This window comes from Leucopleurus acutus, assembly GCF_964270905.1.
Source record: "Leucopleurus acutus genome assembly, chromosome: 7".
Lineage (NCBI taxonomy): Eukaryota > Metazoa > Chordata > Mammalia > Artiodactyla > Delphinidae > Leucopleurus > Leucopleurus acutus.
Genome location: NC_139150.1, coordinates 27,534,300 through 27,553,389, shown reverse-complemented (window position 1 = coordinate 27,553,389; position 19,090 = coordinate 27,534,300). Strand labels below are relative to the sequence as shown.

Sequence of the window (19,090 nt, the reverse complement as noted above, 5' to 3'; positions counted from 1 at the left end):
TCTGAAAATGAAGTTCCTTTTCCCATACACATAGGATTGAGCCCACACTTTTATAGCCTTGTTGGAGAAGGTACAGTGGATAATTGGGGGGAGGCCCAATAAAGAGAGCCCAGATGTTGAAGACGTGTTTCAATCCCCAGCAGTGTAACTGGCAAGCTCCGTGAAAGCTCTGAGTCTCAGTTTTCTTCTTCAGTAAGTGGAGAAAACTATACCTGTCCTCACAGGCTTTAGGTTAGGATGAAATATAATGCAGATAAATCAGCTCTTACGGTGTCTAACTCTTGGTAGATACCTAGTAAGTGGTGTTATCGCTCTCCCTCCACCGCATTTTATTTTTTTATAAAGAACTCCCTATGTTTTACTCTAAGATAACAGAGCTATGACAAAGAAAATTCAAAAGGTAGTTCTACAAATGAATCTATTTTCTGTAAAAATAAATGTAATGTAAGATACTGAAGAGTTTGGAAAACCAAGACAAGAACAAAACATCACCCATGATCTCACCATGCTAACATAACACTTTTGTTACCGGCCAAACGGCAATTCCTCTGTCCTGGACCTCCCGAAGGAGAGAACTCAGTCGAGAGACATAGAGCAGTTTTAAGCAGCAGCAGTTTTATTAAGCAAAGCGAGAATATCCTCCCAAGAGAGAGAAGGGGAGCAGGCCGTCCAGAAATCAGAAGCAGCCCGCAACGGGCGTAGGGCTGGTTTTTCAGAGGGGTGGAAAGTCCCTCCTTGTGTCTTGGGTCATTTGAGTGCCGAGGTGATTGACAGCTTTAGGTTATATGACTTTTCTCTTTGTGCGCAGGCGCTTACCCACAAGCACCCAAGCGAAACCCCGGGGGACACGGGCAAAAACCGCAATGCTAATTTATTATAAATATGGCATAATGAACCCCGGATTTTACTCTGAGGCACCTTTTAGGTCTTGGTGAGCCTGCGTCAGCCTGTGCTGGCGGGTTCGTCTTGTTTGGTCTTCATAAGGCTGGAATCGTAGCGGTCCTTGACCGCAAAAAGGGAAGATCTCTGGACATGTTCTGATCACCCGTGTCCAGGTCGGGGAGGGAAAGATGACCCCGTCCAGGACAGGGCGAGGAGCCGCTCATGTCTAACTACCTACCACTTTCATTAAAATACTTATCATTAGCTTTGAGAAAAAGTTTGCAGTATTTCACTTCAGTTAATGTCTGATAAGCTCTAAACCTCATATGTAAAATGGGGCTAATAAGAGTATCTGTAGTGGGACTTCCCTGGTGGCACAGTGGTTAAGAATCCACCTGCCAATGCAGGGGACACGGGTTTGAGCCCTGGTCTGGGAAGATCCCACAGGCCACGGAGCAACTAAGCCCATGCACCACAACTACAGAGCCTGTGCTCTAGAGCCCACGAGCCACAACTACTGAGCCCGCATGCTGCAACTACTGAAGCCTGCGCGCCTAGAGCCCATGCTCCGCAGCAGGAGAAGCCACCGCAGTGAGAAGCCCGCACACCGCAACGAAGAGTAGCCCCCACTCACTGCAACTACAGAAAGCCTGTGCGCAGCAACGAAGACCCAACGCAGCCCCAGAAATTAATTAATTAATTAATTAAATTTAAAAAACAAGAGTGTAGTGCCAGTTACCGTGAGGATGAAGAGAGTCTACAGTGCTCTAAGCGTGTGCTCAGTGAGTGGTGAATCTTATTCTATAGTACTGTCCACAGTTAATTTCTTTTACATTTTTATAATGTGCAGCAGTTATATTTTTTATTTTCTCTTGTCAGTTCTGTTCAGCTTTTCTTTCATGGTTGCTTACTTGGCTTTTATACTTAGAAAAGTTTTCCCCACCTCAGGATCAAATAATTATTCTAGCATTTTTTCATATAGTCCTTTAGAGATTCCCCCTTTTTAAAAGGGAAAAAAAAATTTTTAGTTTATCTGGGATTTAATCAGTTGTCCCAGGACCAGTTAGTGATTAATCTATCCTTTCTTCTGCTGTGAAGTGTCAATTTGATTGTGTATTAAACTCTTACATATCATACTTGAGTCTGTCTTTGGGCTTTCTTTTCTGATCTGTTCTTCTACTGGCACTGTTTGTTTGTTTGTTTTTAATTTAAAAAGTTTTTTGAAGTATAGTTGATGTGCAGTATTATGTAAGTTACAGGTGTACAGTACTAGAATATTTAATTATACTTCATTATATATCTCAAGTATCCTGTGATGCAAATCTCTCATTCTTATTTTTCAAAGATTTCTTGTCAAGTCACCTGTTTATTCTCTGAGGTTATCTTTAGAGTATTCAATAGAGTACATTGAAAACGTAATACTAATTATAATGCCAGCTAACACTTACTGAGCACTTACCATGTGCCGTGCACTGTGGCTCACACTTCACATGCAGGGTCTCTCAGTTGGAGTTCTGTTTTGTGTAGTACTCTCTGGAAATGGTTAACAGTGAGTTAGTTAAGGTCCCTTTGCATCATTTTCCTCCTGTCCTTTCTTCTGCTGTCAACTCCTGATGTCAGCATGCAACCCACAGTCAAAATCCTGGAGCAGAACTGGACAACACAAACCCCTGCAGGGCCGGTTGAAGTCCGTTACATCACTTCTGTGAGTGAGTGCAGCAGCCAGGGTCTAAAGCAACAGGGAGCAGTAGAGAGTGATCAACTGGATGGTCACTTTCCATCCAAAGAGGGCCATCACTACTTAGCTCTGGGATACTGTTTGCCATGTGAGAATTTATAGACAGTTTCTAACTCTTCCAGTTTTCTAAGAGAAGCCAGAATTCTGGATGTTTGCATTTTATCTCCTGCTATTAAAATGTTGACAACTAATAAAGAAAAGAATAACTCTGAGTGAGCCAAAGCAAACACTGTGTTGTCTTTGGACCCCACAATGTCAGTTGCCCATAGGCCACCAGTTTGTTGCCACTGCCTTAGAGAATGTAGAGGATAATAGAGAGGAGTGTTTACATGGAGGCAGGGTAGACCAAAGTCATTGTGCAGCACACTATGAAATTCCATAATCCCAAACCATACTTCAGTGCTAAACAGTGTGGAAAATATAGCTGACTTCAGAAAAAGAGCTTTAGATTTTTAAAATAAGCTATTAAATATTTACAGCATAGGTGCTAGAGTTTTGCAGATAAACAGAGTGAACTGTGAACTGCTCTTTGTTTCTGCAGGTGCTTATCTTAATGTGACAGGAAAGTTATGGTACATCTAATCTAACCTATAGAATTCACTTTAGGTAGAAAGATTGTTACAACTAGAATCTGTTACATTTGGGCATTGGATTACTCAGGCCTTGATTTACTTTGACTCCACTTGAAGATAGTACATTTAACACTGGAGGGTATCTGCTCTCTGGCTGATAAGCTCTTAAGATTATAAAGCTTTTCTCTACATAGTATGAGTGGGAGTTATTTTTTGAGCACCTACTTAAATCCTTGATAGTATACAAAGCACTTCATATATATTACCACTTTCTCTACACAACTCTGAAAGGAAGGCACATTTCCTCTGTTATACATGAGAAAATTGAGCCTGGTACCCTGTGGCAGATCACATGACCTAGAGGTGGAGGAAGTTTTCTAGTCTAAGTTTACCTAGATCTTACCATGACAATGCACAGTGTCCTACAGTTGACCCTTGAACAACATAGTTTTAAATTGTGTGGGTCCATCACAGATGAACTTCTCGCCCACCTGGCGAGAGGGATTTAATTTTAAAGGGAGGAGGAGTGAGGCTGATGATGGGGAGGCACATGCATTAGTCTACCAAGCAAGGGGCAGGGCTTTTTCGAGGGAGTGGGGTGCCACCCCCTTCTTATCCTGTTTTGGTCCTTAATGTACAGTACTGGCATGGGTAGGTGTGTCGTTTAATATGCTAATGTAGTGAAATCAACATAGAATGAAAAACAAATTGTGCGGGTCCACTTACGCGCAGATTTTTTAGAATAAATACTACAGTGCTGCACAATCCACTGTTGGTTGAATCCACGGATGCTGGAATCACAGAAAACATAGAGTATAAAGTTATATGCGGATCTTCGACTGTGAGGGGGCGTTGGCACCCCAGCCCCTGCGTTGATCAAGGGTCAACTGTATATACATTTTTGTGAAACTTAAAGAAAACTAAAGTATAGTTTATTATAGAGAATATGCAAACATCTCAAACTTTCATGTTTCATGCTATAAACTAAGATAAGTGATGGTTTTAAAGACAATCTATTTAAATTAAGATTTGCAACATACTTTTAATTCTTATGCCCCTTAAAATAATATTTGCAACCAAACTGAATGAAATATATGGTATAGATTGGACTTTGTACCCCTTCCATTCCCTCACTCAAAATAAGAAAGGGATCATTTTACTTACCATTTCCTTTATTTAATGTATAATGATCCACAAAGTTGTACATAACTGTTCCCCTTTTCCTACCATTGCTGTCTAGCTTGCCCATATTAATTGAGTTATTATGTAAAGATTTTAAACTTTAAGAGAATTTCTAGGTCCTTCAGTGAACAAAAGAAAGTGTGTAAAAATGTAGACGTTGTTCTCTGACTGGTGGCCAGGCAGGCCTGGGTTACCTGCCTGGCGATCCTCTGCCCTAACATATTTTCTTCCACATGACCAGTACTTTTTCACAAAAATGCACACACCAGGGACCACTTGGACTAACAGGCATCCTTTTAAAAAGATTCCTGGATGGTGATCATCTTTTATCTTGCTTCTAAGAATTGAATAGTCTCTAAGCCTGTGCCCTGCCTGAGCAGATGTTGTGCACAGGCTAAATGTTAATCATTATGCCTGTCTGTGGGCAGTTTAGCTCAAGATCAGGAAGGCGGTCTGGGAAGCAGGTGGGTGGGCTCTAAAAATCTTAACTAAGTGGTCTGCAGAAAGCTCAGAGAACAGTTAGGGAAAGCTACAAAGGACTCAGAATCTCTTGAGAACCTTAGCATGAATCCTTTAGACTAAGGGGTATAGAAGCAGAGGGAAATTTCAATGGCCTGCTATGATCTTTAGCACATTGTTCTTCCTGAAGAGGTCATCTTGACCTTTGTGTATCACATGCAGCTCATCTTCCTGCCTTGAGAGAGGGAAAACGTTTATAAAATACCCACCTACTTTTTTCAGTTAGGTTGAATATAAAGGAGTTGCATAGATCTGTAGGAATATTGCCAAGAAGGCTAAATTTCTATGAGAATATCCAACCCTGGAACTGAGGAGTGGAGAAAAGAAATCATTATTGCCTCCTTTCATGTCTACAAATAGCCTTTTGCTCTAAAAGTAGATGGAATGGGTGGAGCTGGGTGGGGGAGAGAAGAAAGAAGCAGCAGAGGAAGAATAATAATTGTCAAATGAACTGAAGCTTCTGAAAATTAATGAGAGCAAAAAAAAACTTTTGTAGTTTAGTTTGGAAGTGTTGGGTCTGCTCCTAGACTCAGCTGGTCTGATGATAACAGAGAAGAGAGATTGGAGGTGTGTGGATCCTCTCTTGCTTCTGTCTCTTCTTTCAAGGAAAGTTATGTTCAAACTGGAAAGTGGAGAGCAACATAGTTAAGAGTTGTTCGTCCTCACTGAGGGGGTGGGATTTAAGACAACACCTAGTTGATTTAAATGGGTCATCCAATACCCTTGATTCTAGACATTATAATGATGCTTTTTTACATCAGCATTAATAACATATATACGTGTGTGTGTGTGTGTGTGTGTATACATATATATAGTATGTATATAGTTAATATAGTAGGGTATTTCCCTCTGAAAACCTTTTATTAAATAACTGGCTTATTAGCCCCTGGATCATATCTTAGAATAGGGGAAATAAGGTTTTTCTCTTCAGGGAAATTGTATCTCAGATCACCAAGGACATTTGTCAATTGTTGAACTGAAGAATTGTAGTAAAAAATGCTACAAGTCTGGAAGTTGTGGGAAAAGGTACTAATAGACTGGAAATGAGCAAATGTGGTTTGTATTTCAAAAGGGATGAGAAGGTGGGTTCCCTAGACTGTAAGTGAGGTTGGTATTGATTCTTGGCATTACTCTAGAGCCAGGGTCAGCAAAGTTTTTCTGCAAAGGACCAGACAGTGAATATTTTTGGCTTTGTGGGCCATATAGTCCCTGCCACAATTGCTCAGTTCTGCCATCATAACATGGAAACGGCCAAAACAGTTTGTAAACAAATGAACATGGCTGTTTTCCAATAAAACTTATGTACAGAAGTACAGATTTAGCCCACAGGTGGTAGTTTGAAAACCTCTTCTCTAGAATAAATTGTTAAATAGGGTTTTTTCTTGAGTACATAGGGAACTGGTGAGAAGTGGGAACTAATCTGGGTTCTTTGAGAATAGATCAGGCTTGGGAAGTTCTTTATCATTTTTCAGCCGAGTTACTGTTCTACAAGATCAAAAGTATAGTTTATTTCGATGTCATGAGGCCTTTGGCAGAATGTTTCAAAAGAAGCTTTGTAGAAGATGAAAAAACGTGAGCCACTGCAGTTAGGTGCCTGCTGCCTTTTAACTGATAGGAAACTCTGGCAGATGACAGTATACGTGAGCAAGCAGCAAATGAATGTTACCAGGACAATTTAATAGTATGATTTCCTTAAAATGTTGTATATATTAACTTTCAAGATAAGAAGACCTACAAACCTGATATAGTAATATACTGTGATGTTATGCCAATTTGTATGATGGAATTTCATATATCAAAATCATACTATATTTCTCAAAGAGCAACATAATTTCTTGCTGCTCCATTACTGTAAAAAGTTTATGAACCACAAGTAGTGACCTACTCAGTACAGTACTCTCTCCTTGGCCCTGAAAAGTTCTGCATTTTTAACCAATAAAATTAAGCATATAATGGCAAGCTAAATTTTTGATAACCCAAACCTCATCTTCATACCAGGTTCTTAATAACTAACACGCGTACAGTTGGAACATTCATAAATTAAAGACCATCTCTCCTGGGCTCAATGTTTAAAACTTTTCAGACAACACAGTGTAAAGTAAGCCCTTCGTGTCCTGCAGTTTTCCAACAACTTCCATATTTTGGACTCACCAACAATTTCTTAAGTCAGCACAAAACCAAAAATTTCTCAGGACCGTAAGTTTTTTGGGGTTTTTTTTGTCAAAAGGAAATTATTAAAATGATGAAAAACACCAAATCCATAAATCACTAAATGTGTATACATGAATATATACATCATTGTATTTTTTTCACATTTTTTTATTCAAGCAGAAAGTCACAAAAATTATAATCATCCTCATCAGTTCACTCAGTCCCATGTAATTTTTTTTCATCTTGATCTTTTGTTAGCACCTTTATGAATGCATCAGTTTTCCATTAGATTTCTGAAAATGCTTATTCATTCAGTTCAGCAGTACAGTCAGTTACCAGAAACCTGTACTTGTCAGTCTTTTCCATGCATTCCTTGAAGATGAAACCCTTTTATAGCAACATTTTTGCAAAACCATCAGAGTGCACCTAGAATTGTGTGTAAATGACAAAAGACTTAAAAATGACCACAGTTAAAGGTTTAATGAAAGTTCGTAATAATGCAATTGACAAGGAAATTTAGTTATTTCTGAGATATACATTTTAAAGCAATAACTAGAATTATGACTTATAACATTATACCAGAACATATAAGATTTCTAGGAATCTCATGTAATGTCTGAAACATTTATATTAACATATTTCCATACAAATAACCCAAAGAAAGTTTAGTATTAGTTTTTTGGGTTTTTTTTGAATTTTTGAATTTTATTTATTTTTCTATACAGCAGGTTTATATTAGTCATCAGTTTTATACACATCAGTGTATACATGTCAATCCCAATCATCCAATTCATCACCCCCCCACCCCCACCCCCCCGTGGCTTTACCCCCTTGGTGTCCATACATTTGTTCTCTACATCTGCGTCTTAATCTCTGCCTTGCAAACTGGTTCATCTGTACCATTTTTCTAGGTTCCACATACATGCGTTAATATACGATATTTTTTTTTCTCTTTCTGACTTACTTCACTCTGTATGACAGTCTCTAGATCCATCCACGTCTCAACAAATGACCCAGTTTCGTTCCTTTTTATGGCTGAGTAATATTCCATTGTATATATGTATCACAACTTCTTTATCCATTCGTCTGTCGATGGGCATGTAGGTTGCTTCCATGACCTGGCTATTGTAAATAGTGCTGCAATGAACATTGGTGTGCATGTGTCTTTTTGAATTATGGTTTTCTCTGGGTATATGCCCAGTAGTGGGATTGCTGGATCATATGGTAATTGTATTTTTAGTTTTTTAAGGAACCTCGATACTGTTCTCCATAGTGGCTGTATCAATTTACATTCCCACCAACAGTGCAAGAGGGTTCACTTTTACCCACACCCTCTCCAGCATTTGTTATTTGTAGATTTTCTGATGATGCCCATTCTAACTGGTGTGAGTTGATACCTCACTGAAGTTTTGATTTGCATTTCGCTAATAATTAGTGATGTTGAGTAACTTTTCATGTGCTTCTTGGCAATCTGTATGTCTTCTTTGGAGAAATGTCTATTTAGGTCTTCTGCCCATTTTTGGATTGGGTTGTTTGTTTCTTTAATATTGAGCTGCATGAGCTGTTTATATATTTTGGAGATTAATCCTTTGTCAGTTGATTCATTTGCAAATATTTTCTCCCATTTTGAGGGTTGTCTTTTGGTCTTGTTTATGTTTTCCTTTGCTGTGCAAAAGCTTTTAAGTTTCATTAGGTCCCATTTGTTTATTTTTGTTTTTATTTCCATTTCTCTAGGAGGTGGGCCAAAAAAGGATCTTCCTGTGATTTATGTCATAGAGTGTTCTGCCTATGTTTTCCTCTAAGAGTTTTATAGTGTCTGGCCTTACATTTAGGTATCGAATCCATTTTGAGTTTATTTTTGTGTATGGTGTTAGGGAGTGTTCTAATTTCATTCTTTTACATGTAGCTGTCCAGTTTTCCCAGCACCACTTATTGAAGAGACTGTCTTTGTATATCCTTGCCTCCTTTGTCATAGATTAGTTGACCATAGTTGTGTGGGTTTATCTCTGGGCTTTCTATCTTGTTCCATTGATCTATGTTTCTGTTTTGGTGCCAGTACCATATTGTCTTGATGACTGTAGCTTTGTAGTATAGTCTGAAGTCAGGGAGTCTGATTCCTCCAGCTCCGTTTTTTTCCCTCAAGACTGCTTTGGCTATTTGGGGTCCTTTGTGTCTCCATACAAATTTTAAGATTTTTTGTTCTAGTACCGTAAAAATATGCCATTGGTAATTTGATAGGGATTGCATTGAATCTGTAGATTGCTTTGGGGAGTATAGTCATTTTCACAATATTGATTCTTCCAATCCAAGAACATGGTCTATCTCTCCATCTGTTGGTATCATCTTTAATTTCTTTCATCAGTGTCTTATAGTTTCCTGCATACAAGTATTTTGTCTCCATAGGTAGGTTTATTCCTAGGTATTTTATTCTTTTTGTTGCAGTGGTAAATGGGAGTGTTTCCTTAATTTCTCTTTCAGATTTTTCATCATTAGTGTATAGGAATGCAGGAGATTCCTGTGCATTAATTTTGTATCTGCAACTTTACCAAATTCATTGATTAGCTCTAGTAGTTTTCTGGTGGCATCTTTAGGATTCTCTATGTATAGTATCAAGTCTGCAAACAGTGACAGTTTTACTTCTTCTTTTCCAATTTGTATTCCTTTTATTTCTTTTTCTCTTCTGATTGCCATGACTAGGACTTCCAAAACTATGTTGAATAATAGTGGTGAGAGTGGACATCCTTGTCTTGTTCCTGATCTTAGAGGAAATACTTTCAGTTTTTCACCATTGAGAATGATGTTGGCTGTGGGTTTGTCATATATGGCCCTTATTATCTTGAGGTAGGTTCCCTCTATGCCCACTTTCTGGAGAATTTTTATTATAAATGGGTGTTGAATTTTGTCAAAAGCTTTTTCGGCATCTCTTGAGATGATCATATGGTTTTTATTCTTCAATTTGTTAATGTGGTGTATCACATTGATTGATTTTCATATATTGAAGAATCCTTGCATCCCTGGGATAAATCCCACTTGATCATGGTGTATGATCCTTTTAATGTGTTGTTGGATTCTGTTTGCTAGTATTTTGTTGAGGATTTTTGCATCTATATTCATCAGTGATATTGGTCTGTAATTTTCTTTTTCTTTTTGTAGTATCTTTGGTTTTGGTGTCAGGGTGATGGTGGCCTCATAGAATGAGTTTGGGAGCGTTCCTTCCTCTGTAATTTTTTGGAAGAGTTTGAGAAGGATGGGTGTTAGCTCTTCTCTAAATGTTTGATAGAATTCACCTGTGAAGCCATCTGGTCCTGGACTTTTGTTTGTTGGAAGATTTTTAATCACAGTTTCAATTTCATTGCTTGTGATTGGTCTGTTCATATTTCCTATATCTTCCTGGTTCAGTCTTGGAAGGTTATACCATTCTAAGAATTTGTCCATTTCTTCCAGGTTGTCCATTTTGTTGGCATAGAGTTGCTTATAGTATTCTCTTAGGATGCTTTGTATTTCTGCCATGTCTGTTGTAACTTCTCCATTTTCATTTCTAATTTTATTGATTTGAGTCCTCTCCCTCTTTTTCTTGATGAGTCTGGCTAATGGTTTATCAATTTTGTTTATCTTCTCAAAGAACCAGCTTTTGGTTTTATTGATCTTTGCTATTGTTTTCTTTGTTTCTATTTCATTTATTTCTGCTCTGATCTTTATGATTTCTTTCCTTCTGCTAACTTTGGGTTTTGTTTGTTCTTCTTTCTCTAGTTCCTTTAGGAGTAAGGTTAGATTGTTTATTTGAGATTTTTCTTTTTTCTTGAGGTAGGCTAGTATAGCTATAAACTTCCCTCTTAGCACTGCTTTTGCTGCATCCCATAGGTTTTGAATCATCATGTTTTCATTGTCATTTGCCTCTAAGTATTTTTTGATTTCCTTTCTGATTTCTTCAGTGATCTCTTGGTTATTTAGTAACGTATTGTTTAGCCTCCATGTGTTTGTGTTTTTTACGTTTTTTTCCCCGTAATTAATTTCTAATCTCATAGCGTTGTGGTCAGAAAAGATCTTGAAATGATTTCAGTTTTTTTTAATTTACTGAGGCTTGATTTGTGACCCAAGATGTGATCGATCCTGGAGAATGTTCCGTGCGCACTTGAGAAGAAAGTGTAATCTGCTGTTTTCTGAAGGAATGTCCTATAAATATCAATTAAATCTTCTGGTCTATTGTGTCATTTAAGGCTTGTGTTTCCTTATTAATTGTCTGTTTGGATGATCTGTCCATTGGTGTAAGTGTGGTGTTAAAGTCCCCCACTATTGTGTGACTGTCTATTTCCTCTTTTAGAGCAGTTACCAGTTGCCTTATGTATTGAGGTGCTCCTATGTTGGGTGCATACTTATTTATAATTGTTATATCTTCTTCTTGGATTGATCCTTGATCATTATGTAGTGTCCTTCCTTGTCTCTTGTAACATTCTTTATTTTAAAGTCTATTTTATCTGATATGAGTATTGTTACTCTAGCTTTCTTTTGATTTCCATTTGCATGGAATATCTTTTTCCATCCCCTCACTTTCAGTCTGTATGTGTCCCTAGGTCTGAAGTGGGTCTTTTGTACACAGCATATATATGGGTCTTGTTTTCATATCCATTCAGCAAGCCTGTGTCTTTTGGTTGGAATATTTAATCCATTCATGTTTAAGGTAATTATCGATATGTATGTTCCTATGATCATTTTCTTAGTTGTTTTGGGTTTGTTTTTGTAGGTCCTTTTCTTCTCTTGTGTTTCCCACTTAGAGAAGTTCCTTTGGCATTTATTATAGAGCTGGTTTGGTGGTGCTGAATTCTCTTAGCTTTTGCTTGTGTGAAGCTTTTGATTTCTCCATCGAATCTGAATGAGATCCTTGCTAGGTAGAGTAATCTTGGTTGTAGGTTCTTCCCTTTCATCACTTTAAGTATATCATGCCACTCCCTTCTGGCTTGTAGTGTTTCTGCTGAGAAATCAGCTGTTAACCTTATGGGAGTTCCCTTGTATGTTATTTGTTGTTTTTCCCTTGTTGCTTTCAATAATCTTTCTTTGTCTTTAATTTTTGCCAATTTGATTACTATGTGTCTCAGTGTGTTTCTCCTTGGGTTTGTCCTGTATGGGACTCGCTGTGCTTCCTGGACTTGGTGGCTATTGCCTTTCCCATGTTAGGGAAATTTTCGACTATAATCTCTTCAAATATTTTCTCTGGTCCTTTCTCTCTCTCTACTCCTTCTGGGACCCCTCTAATATGAATGTTGTTGCGTTTAATGTTGTCCCAGAGGTCTCTTAGGCTGTCTTCATTTCTTTTCATTCTTTTTTCTCTATTCTGTTCCACGGCAGTGAATTCCACCATTCTGTCTTCCAGGTCACTTATCCGTTCTTCTGCCTCAGTTATTCGGCTATTGATTCCTTGTAGTGTAGTTTTCATTTCAATTATTGTATTGTTCATCTCTGTTTGTTTGTTCTTTCATTCTTCTAGGTCTTTGTTAAACATTTCTTGCATCTTCTCAATCTTTGCCTCCCTTCTTTTTCCAAGGTCATGGATCATCTTCACTATCATTATCCTGAATTGTTTTTCTGAAAGGTTGCCTATCTCCACTTCATTTAGTTGTTTTTCTGGAGTTTTATCTTGTTCCTTCATCTGGTACATAGCCCTCTGCCTTTTCATCTTGTCTATCTTTCTGTGAATGTGGTTTTTGTTCCTCAGGCCACAGGATTGTAGTTCTTCTTGCTTCTGCTGTCTGCCCTCTCGTGGATGAGGCTATTTAAGAGGCTTGTGTAAGTTTTCTGATGGGAGGGACTGGTGGTAGGTAGAGCTGACTGTTGCTCTGGTGGGCAGAGCTCAGTAAAACTTTAATCCTCTTGGCTGTTGATGGGGGGGGGGCGCTGGGTTCCCTCCCTCTTGGTTAGAACCGTAAGTTTTAGTTACAAAGTACGTATACATTCCCTTCTAAGACTCAGACATATTTCATGTTATGTTACTTATTCACATTTCCCTGAAAATGCCAATGCTATTCTAGAATGCAATGTAAAAAAGAAGGAAAAAGTCTGAGTGGTCAAGGAAAACATGGGGCAGCAGAAGCAGGTATGATTTAATAAAAGTATGTCAGCTGGGGACTCAGTACTACAAGGGACAGAAAACCAACTCAGCCTGGCCTAAAAAAGAGCAAGAGTGAGAAGGGGGTGGGGGAGAGAGAAGAAGGGAGAGATTCTTGGCAATTTATTAGCTTCAATAACTAAGAAGTCCAGAATCTGGCTAGTTCCTGATCTTGCAAACATTGTCACCCAATGCGAGTACCTGGTTCCTCTCCCTGTTCTGACTTCCTTTATGTTGGCAAAACAGCCATGGCAATTCGTACCCTCACACCTTGCTGTCCAGAAAAATGAGAGAGCTGCTCTGTCAGGAGCACCTATGGAAGAGAAAGGAAACTTCTTTTTTTCCCCCTGGAAGCCCCAGGGAACATCTTTTACTTTCATAGGCTCTGATTAGTTTATGTACGAATCCCTGAATCGTTGTAGGTAGAACATGTTGATTGGCTTACATCAACCAAGGCCCACCCCAAGAGCTGGAGGTAGTGTCAGTCTCACTCAGACTCCAAGAGAATGGGGAAGGTCTGTTTTCTTAAAGGGAATTTAGGATCCTGCCCCAGGAGGGAGGGGTATAAGATCGGCAGCAAACAGCTGTCTATTGCAAGAACTATGAGATAAGACAGCATAGAAGAAAGTACCAAGGAGGAAGGGTTCCAGGTAAAGCAGCACAGCAATCTGATGGCTTTGTGTGTGTGTGTGTGTGTGTGTGTGTGTGTGTGCAGCTTTTAAAGCATCACTGAAGTGGTAATAATGCATCACTGATATGCATGGTAATGAACCCAAGATATCTAGGAAAGTTTAAATTATGGTTTGATTTACTAATACATGGAAGAAGTTAATGGATATTGGAAAGGTTTATGTGTGTTTTAATAAATATCAGTGTTTTTAAAGGACCTAAGCTAGGCTAAATGAGAAGCTCTCGTTACCCTATCAGGTTTTTTTTTTAATGTCTCATATTTCCTTGAGCTTAATCTAAATCTGTACCTCACCAAAGCCATGGGTTTAACTGTGAACTAGTTTCACAAGCTATGCTTTAACTATGTTTGGTTTAAATCTTAAAGGTTGCATGTACTGATGAAAAATTGGTTTTGCTTTTGTCCAGAACGCATACACAGCCACAGCTATCAACAGCACCAACTTCTGCACCTCAGCGAAGGACGCCTTTGTCATTCTCGTGGAGAATGCTTTGCGAGTAGCTGCCATCAACACAGTGGGGGATTTCATGTTATTCCTAGGCAAGGTAAGAAGACCAAGTATATTATCTGAGACAGACAGTAAATTTTTGCATATGCGTACAGTTGCTCTTTAATTTCAAAAATATACGTAGCCCACAAAACACCTAAAAGTCACGTAATATACAGCAGGCACTTACAAAACCCTTAATATGTGTCAAGCACTGTTCTAAGTACTTTACATGTATTGTGCTCATTTAATCCTCGTAATAAATTTGTAAAGGAAGTACTGTTATTATCTCCATGTTATAGATGGGGAAACTGAGGCACGGAGCAGTTAAGTAATTTGCCCATTACATATTTTGAATTAAGAAACAGTCCATGTAATGGTTAGGGGCACTGCATCTGGAGCCTGACTGCCTGGATTTAAATCCTGACCTGACTAGCTGTGTGACCTGAGGCAGGGTGTATAACCACTCTGTGCCTCGGTTTGTCCATTTGTGAAATTGGGGTAATAATAGTGCCAAACCCCTAGAACTGTGAGGGTTAGACTGATTAATACTTGTAGGGTACCTAAGATAGTGCTTGATACATTGCGAGTTCTTGATGAATATTAGCCGTCATCCTTACTATATATAAACCCCTTAAAATAGAGCTGTTAGGGAATGAGACCTAACTGTCCTCAAAAGTGTTTTTCTGTTCTGTGCTATTAAAATCTGCAAAATATTAGATAACCTTATAATTGAGGACTCACTTTATCTTTGTATCTATATTTCAAACCATAAAATACTCAGAAAATTTGAAAAATTGAGTTAAGAAAACGGCACCACCACTATAACCTAATAACTTATTTTTATATTCCCTCCCAGTGTTTTTTCACAGGCTTATATTTCTATAGTATAACAATCCTAGTATACATAGCTATTTCTTCTGCTATTTTCACTTCATATTCTGTCATATACATTTTTTGCATTACTTTGATAATCTTCATAATTACTCATTATCATGATGGCCACTGTTCCATCAAATGCTGTTCTCTCACTGCTGAACACTTAAGTTACTCCAACCACTGTGCCTTTAAAATGTTTTTGAAAGGGAATTAAATATTTGATGTAGAAAGGCATTGATTAGCACTGTGTAATGTAGTTTTAAGTTCTCAGGCAATTGTCATCTAAAAAGAATTATAAAACCATACAGATAGTTATTTTGAAAATTTGTAATTAAACGTACAGTATGACTCCTGGGTTTGTTTTTGTCATGTTTTAACAATAAGAGGAAAATTTTTATAGTAAAACTTGAATGAGTTAATTCATGTTAACGAATGAGTACAGACAGATCTGACCCTGTCAGTAACCATTGCTGTTATTTATGTGCTATATGACTAACTCAGGAAGGCTTCAGATTTTTTTGTTCATTTTTTATGTATTTATAATTGACCCCTACTGCTAAGAAAGATATGAAGCAACTTCAAATAAAAACATATATAATGCAGAGCAATTAAAATAAAAGAGAAATAAGAAGACATATAGAGAATAAGGGAGAAAATTATACCAAGTGGCAACATTTGATCACGATGATAATTTTAGTAACTCTGATTGAGACACTTGCTGAGTACCAGGTACTGAGGGCAGTGCTTTATGTGAAGTGTTATATTTGGTCCTCCCCTGTAAGGAGACCTACTACTATTATCTTCATTTTACAGCAAAGGAAACCAAAGTTTAGAGAGCTAAGTAGGTTGTCCAAATTTAGAAAACTCGAATGTGGCAGAGCTGGAGTTCAGACTCAGATCTGTCTGACTTCAAAGTTTTTAATCACTGTGTGCTATAATTGCCTCAACTGACATTAATTTTGTCCCTGGGCCTGCCTTTTTTTTTTTCCCCCCCTAAAGCCTTTTGATTCTGATGATTGTAAACTACTGGAGATAATTCTAAATACAGCATTACTTATAGTAGTGACTAATCGTAAACAATCTACTGCCTGACAGTAAAGGTTGGAAATAATAATCAACAGACTATTCACCTCTTAAACCCTGTTTTTTTATTTTACTTTTTTAACTTTAAAAATTTTTTTTGGCCACGCCGTGTGGCTTGTAGGATCTTAGTTCCCCAACCAGGGATTGAACCCAGGCCATGGCAGTGAAAACGCCAAGTCCTAACCACTGGACCACCAAGGAATTCCCTAAACCATGTTTTTTATTGAGTTTATAATGTGATAATGTGTATAATAAGTGGAAAAGCTGAATAAAACTACTAGACCATCACAGAACCATTTTAAAATGTGCATAAAAATGTGCGTAAGAAAGAGAAAGAAAATTAATATCTCAAAATATTTTTAATAACGATTGCTTTGAAATATTGAAAATATGAGTGATTCCAAGCATCTCCCCCCACTTTATCATATAATGGTAAAGTTTCTATGATATGATAGAAACTTTGATAAAGTTGATAAACTTTATATGATAAAGTTTCTATATTAAGTATGCATTTCTCTTATAATGGAAAAATATATACAGGATAAAATACAGTGTTTTAAAATTGGCTTTGAGTTTTTCAGCAACCTAATGACCTGTCAAAATTTTTTCTTTAGGTTTATCATAACCTTTTAGTCATTCAACAAATATTTATAGAGTGCCTACTGGTAATGTACTAGGGGCTAATCTGGGTGCTGGTTATATACTAGTCAATAAAGAGAATTTAAAATCTGGTAGAAAAGGAAGTTTTGTATCCCTTTTTTCACTTCGTGTTATATTATGAGCATTTCTCATTTTATTAAAAATGTCTATGTAGTTGTTGTATCATTTATTTAACAAAGCCTCTGGGTTCCTTTGGTTTTTTTTTACAGTTGAACTTTTCTCAATTTTTTACTATTATAAAGTGAAACTTTTGCATACCAGTTCTTGCCCACATTAATACTTACTTCCTGAGGCCAGAATCCTAGAAGTAGAATTAATGAGTTCAAATACATAATAGGATTTTTGATACATATTTCCAAGTTGGTTTCCAGAAAAATATAATTTTGAATAGCATATTTCTAATGTAAAAACAAGACTTTTAAAACCACGAAAGGTAAACACTTTTTAAATTGAGAAATCAAAAAAGGAGAAAGATAAGAGGAAATAAAAACTTCTGGGTTTCCAACGTACTAAGATAAATTCTTGTTTTCCTTTTCCAAAAATATAGTTCTGATCGCAGAATACAATAAATCTTTTAAAGAGTTTCTTTCATTACAGTTAATGAAATTAATGGCTACTAGTATACAGAAATAGTTTTTGATCAGATAGTTCAACTAGGTAGATCATAATAAACATTATGAAAGTGTCAGGAACAAACTACTAGTACATGGAACAACTTGGATGAATCTTGAGGGAATTATGCTGAGTGAAAAATGCCAATTCCAGAAGATTAAGTGCTGTATGATTCCATTTATATAACATTCTTGAAATGACAATATTATATCAGTAGAAATGGAGACCATATATGTGGTCACCCAGTTAGTGATAGGGGAGGGGGGAAGTAGGAATATCTATAAAAGGTTAAAGCGAAGGATGCTTGTGGTGATGGAAATGTTCTGTATCTTTGTCGTACCAGTATGAATATCTGGGTTGTGACTTTGTACTGTAATTTTGCAAGGTGTTGCCATTGAAGGGAACTGGGTAATGGGTACATGGAATCGTTCTGTTACTTTTTATAACTGCACGTGAATTCATAATATCTCAAAATTTTAAATTTAATTTTCAAAATCTTGATTTTAGAAAGAAAACAAAAGACAGTGTCATGTATTCCATTTCTATGAAGCCGCAATGATTTTATGGAATGGTAAATTAGATTTGGAAGAGACCTTAGCTCCTCTAGTTTAGTGGCTTGTGACCTATGATCACTGGCCTGCAGGGTCCTCAAAGATTAAGAATAGTGATTTAGAAGCTTTTTAAACATTTTTAAGTCTAATAGGTATTGCATTTTAAGTCCAATAAATATTGCATACTGCATATTTATTGCCAATAAAACTATACCCAAAAAATCCCCCAAATCTTGTTTCTTTGCTTCTGTTTGAAATTATTTTACCTCTAATTTGATAATACTTTTTATGACAATTAGATGTTCTAGCTGACAATTTAATCTGGCTTCAATTATTAAAAAATGAAAATATGAGTTATTTGTTGATGCTATTTTGTTGGTAAACAAAATCTTTCAAAACAGGGGTTCCATGGGGGAAAAGGGCATCATAAATGCAAGATTTATGATGACAAAAAGAAAAAAAGAAAGAAAGAAGCTAAGTTTGCCAGTCACTATGTTAAATGCTTTCAGAATGCTTATTTTAACAATTACGGGATGTATGTCCTATTGTGTCTCTCTTAAAGATGGAAAAACAATCTCAGAAAAGTTAAGTGAACTTGCTTAGAGTCACAAAACTACCAGCATCCTTTTCTTCCTGCTTCTCACATCCTACTCTGTATGAATCTCTTCTACTGCATCACAAATAATTTATCCTTTATAACAAGAATGTCTAAACCTTTAAAATCAAACATCCTATTACCAAAAAATGATTTGAGCACATTTCCCCAATATATTTACATTTATTTATTAATGACGTATGTATAGCTTTCACTAATATATGCTTTATAAAGTGTAAAATTTTAAACGTATGGGAAATACAAATAGAAGTCCCAGGTGATTCTCTTGAAACTTCTCTGGGCTATGTGTACTCTACCATGGAGATCAGTGATATAGAGCAGTACTCCTTATAGGCTGTGGACTTTCTAAGAATCACCCGAGGGTTCTTTA

General features: G+C 37.1%; 1 protein-coding gene across 4 annotated transcripts in view; it reads left to right on the top strand.

The window, feature by feature from the left end:
- The window catches only part of SLC44A1 (solute carrier family 44 member 1), a gene marked incomplete at its 3' end in the record, with an annotated part of 210,824 nt that overhangs the window by 129,622 nt on the left and 62,112 nt on the right, over nucleotides 1-19,090 (top strand). For all 4 annotated transcript variants that reach the window (XM_082842127.1, XM_082842128.1, XM_082842126.1 and 1 more), the window contains exon 13: nucleotides 14,240-14,377. In XM_082842127.1, coding sequence (XP_082698253.1) covers nucleotides 14,240-14,377 — 138 coding nt within the window. The remainder of the gene's footprint in view (nucleotides 1-14,239; nucleotides 14,378-19,090) is intronic.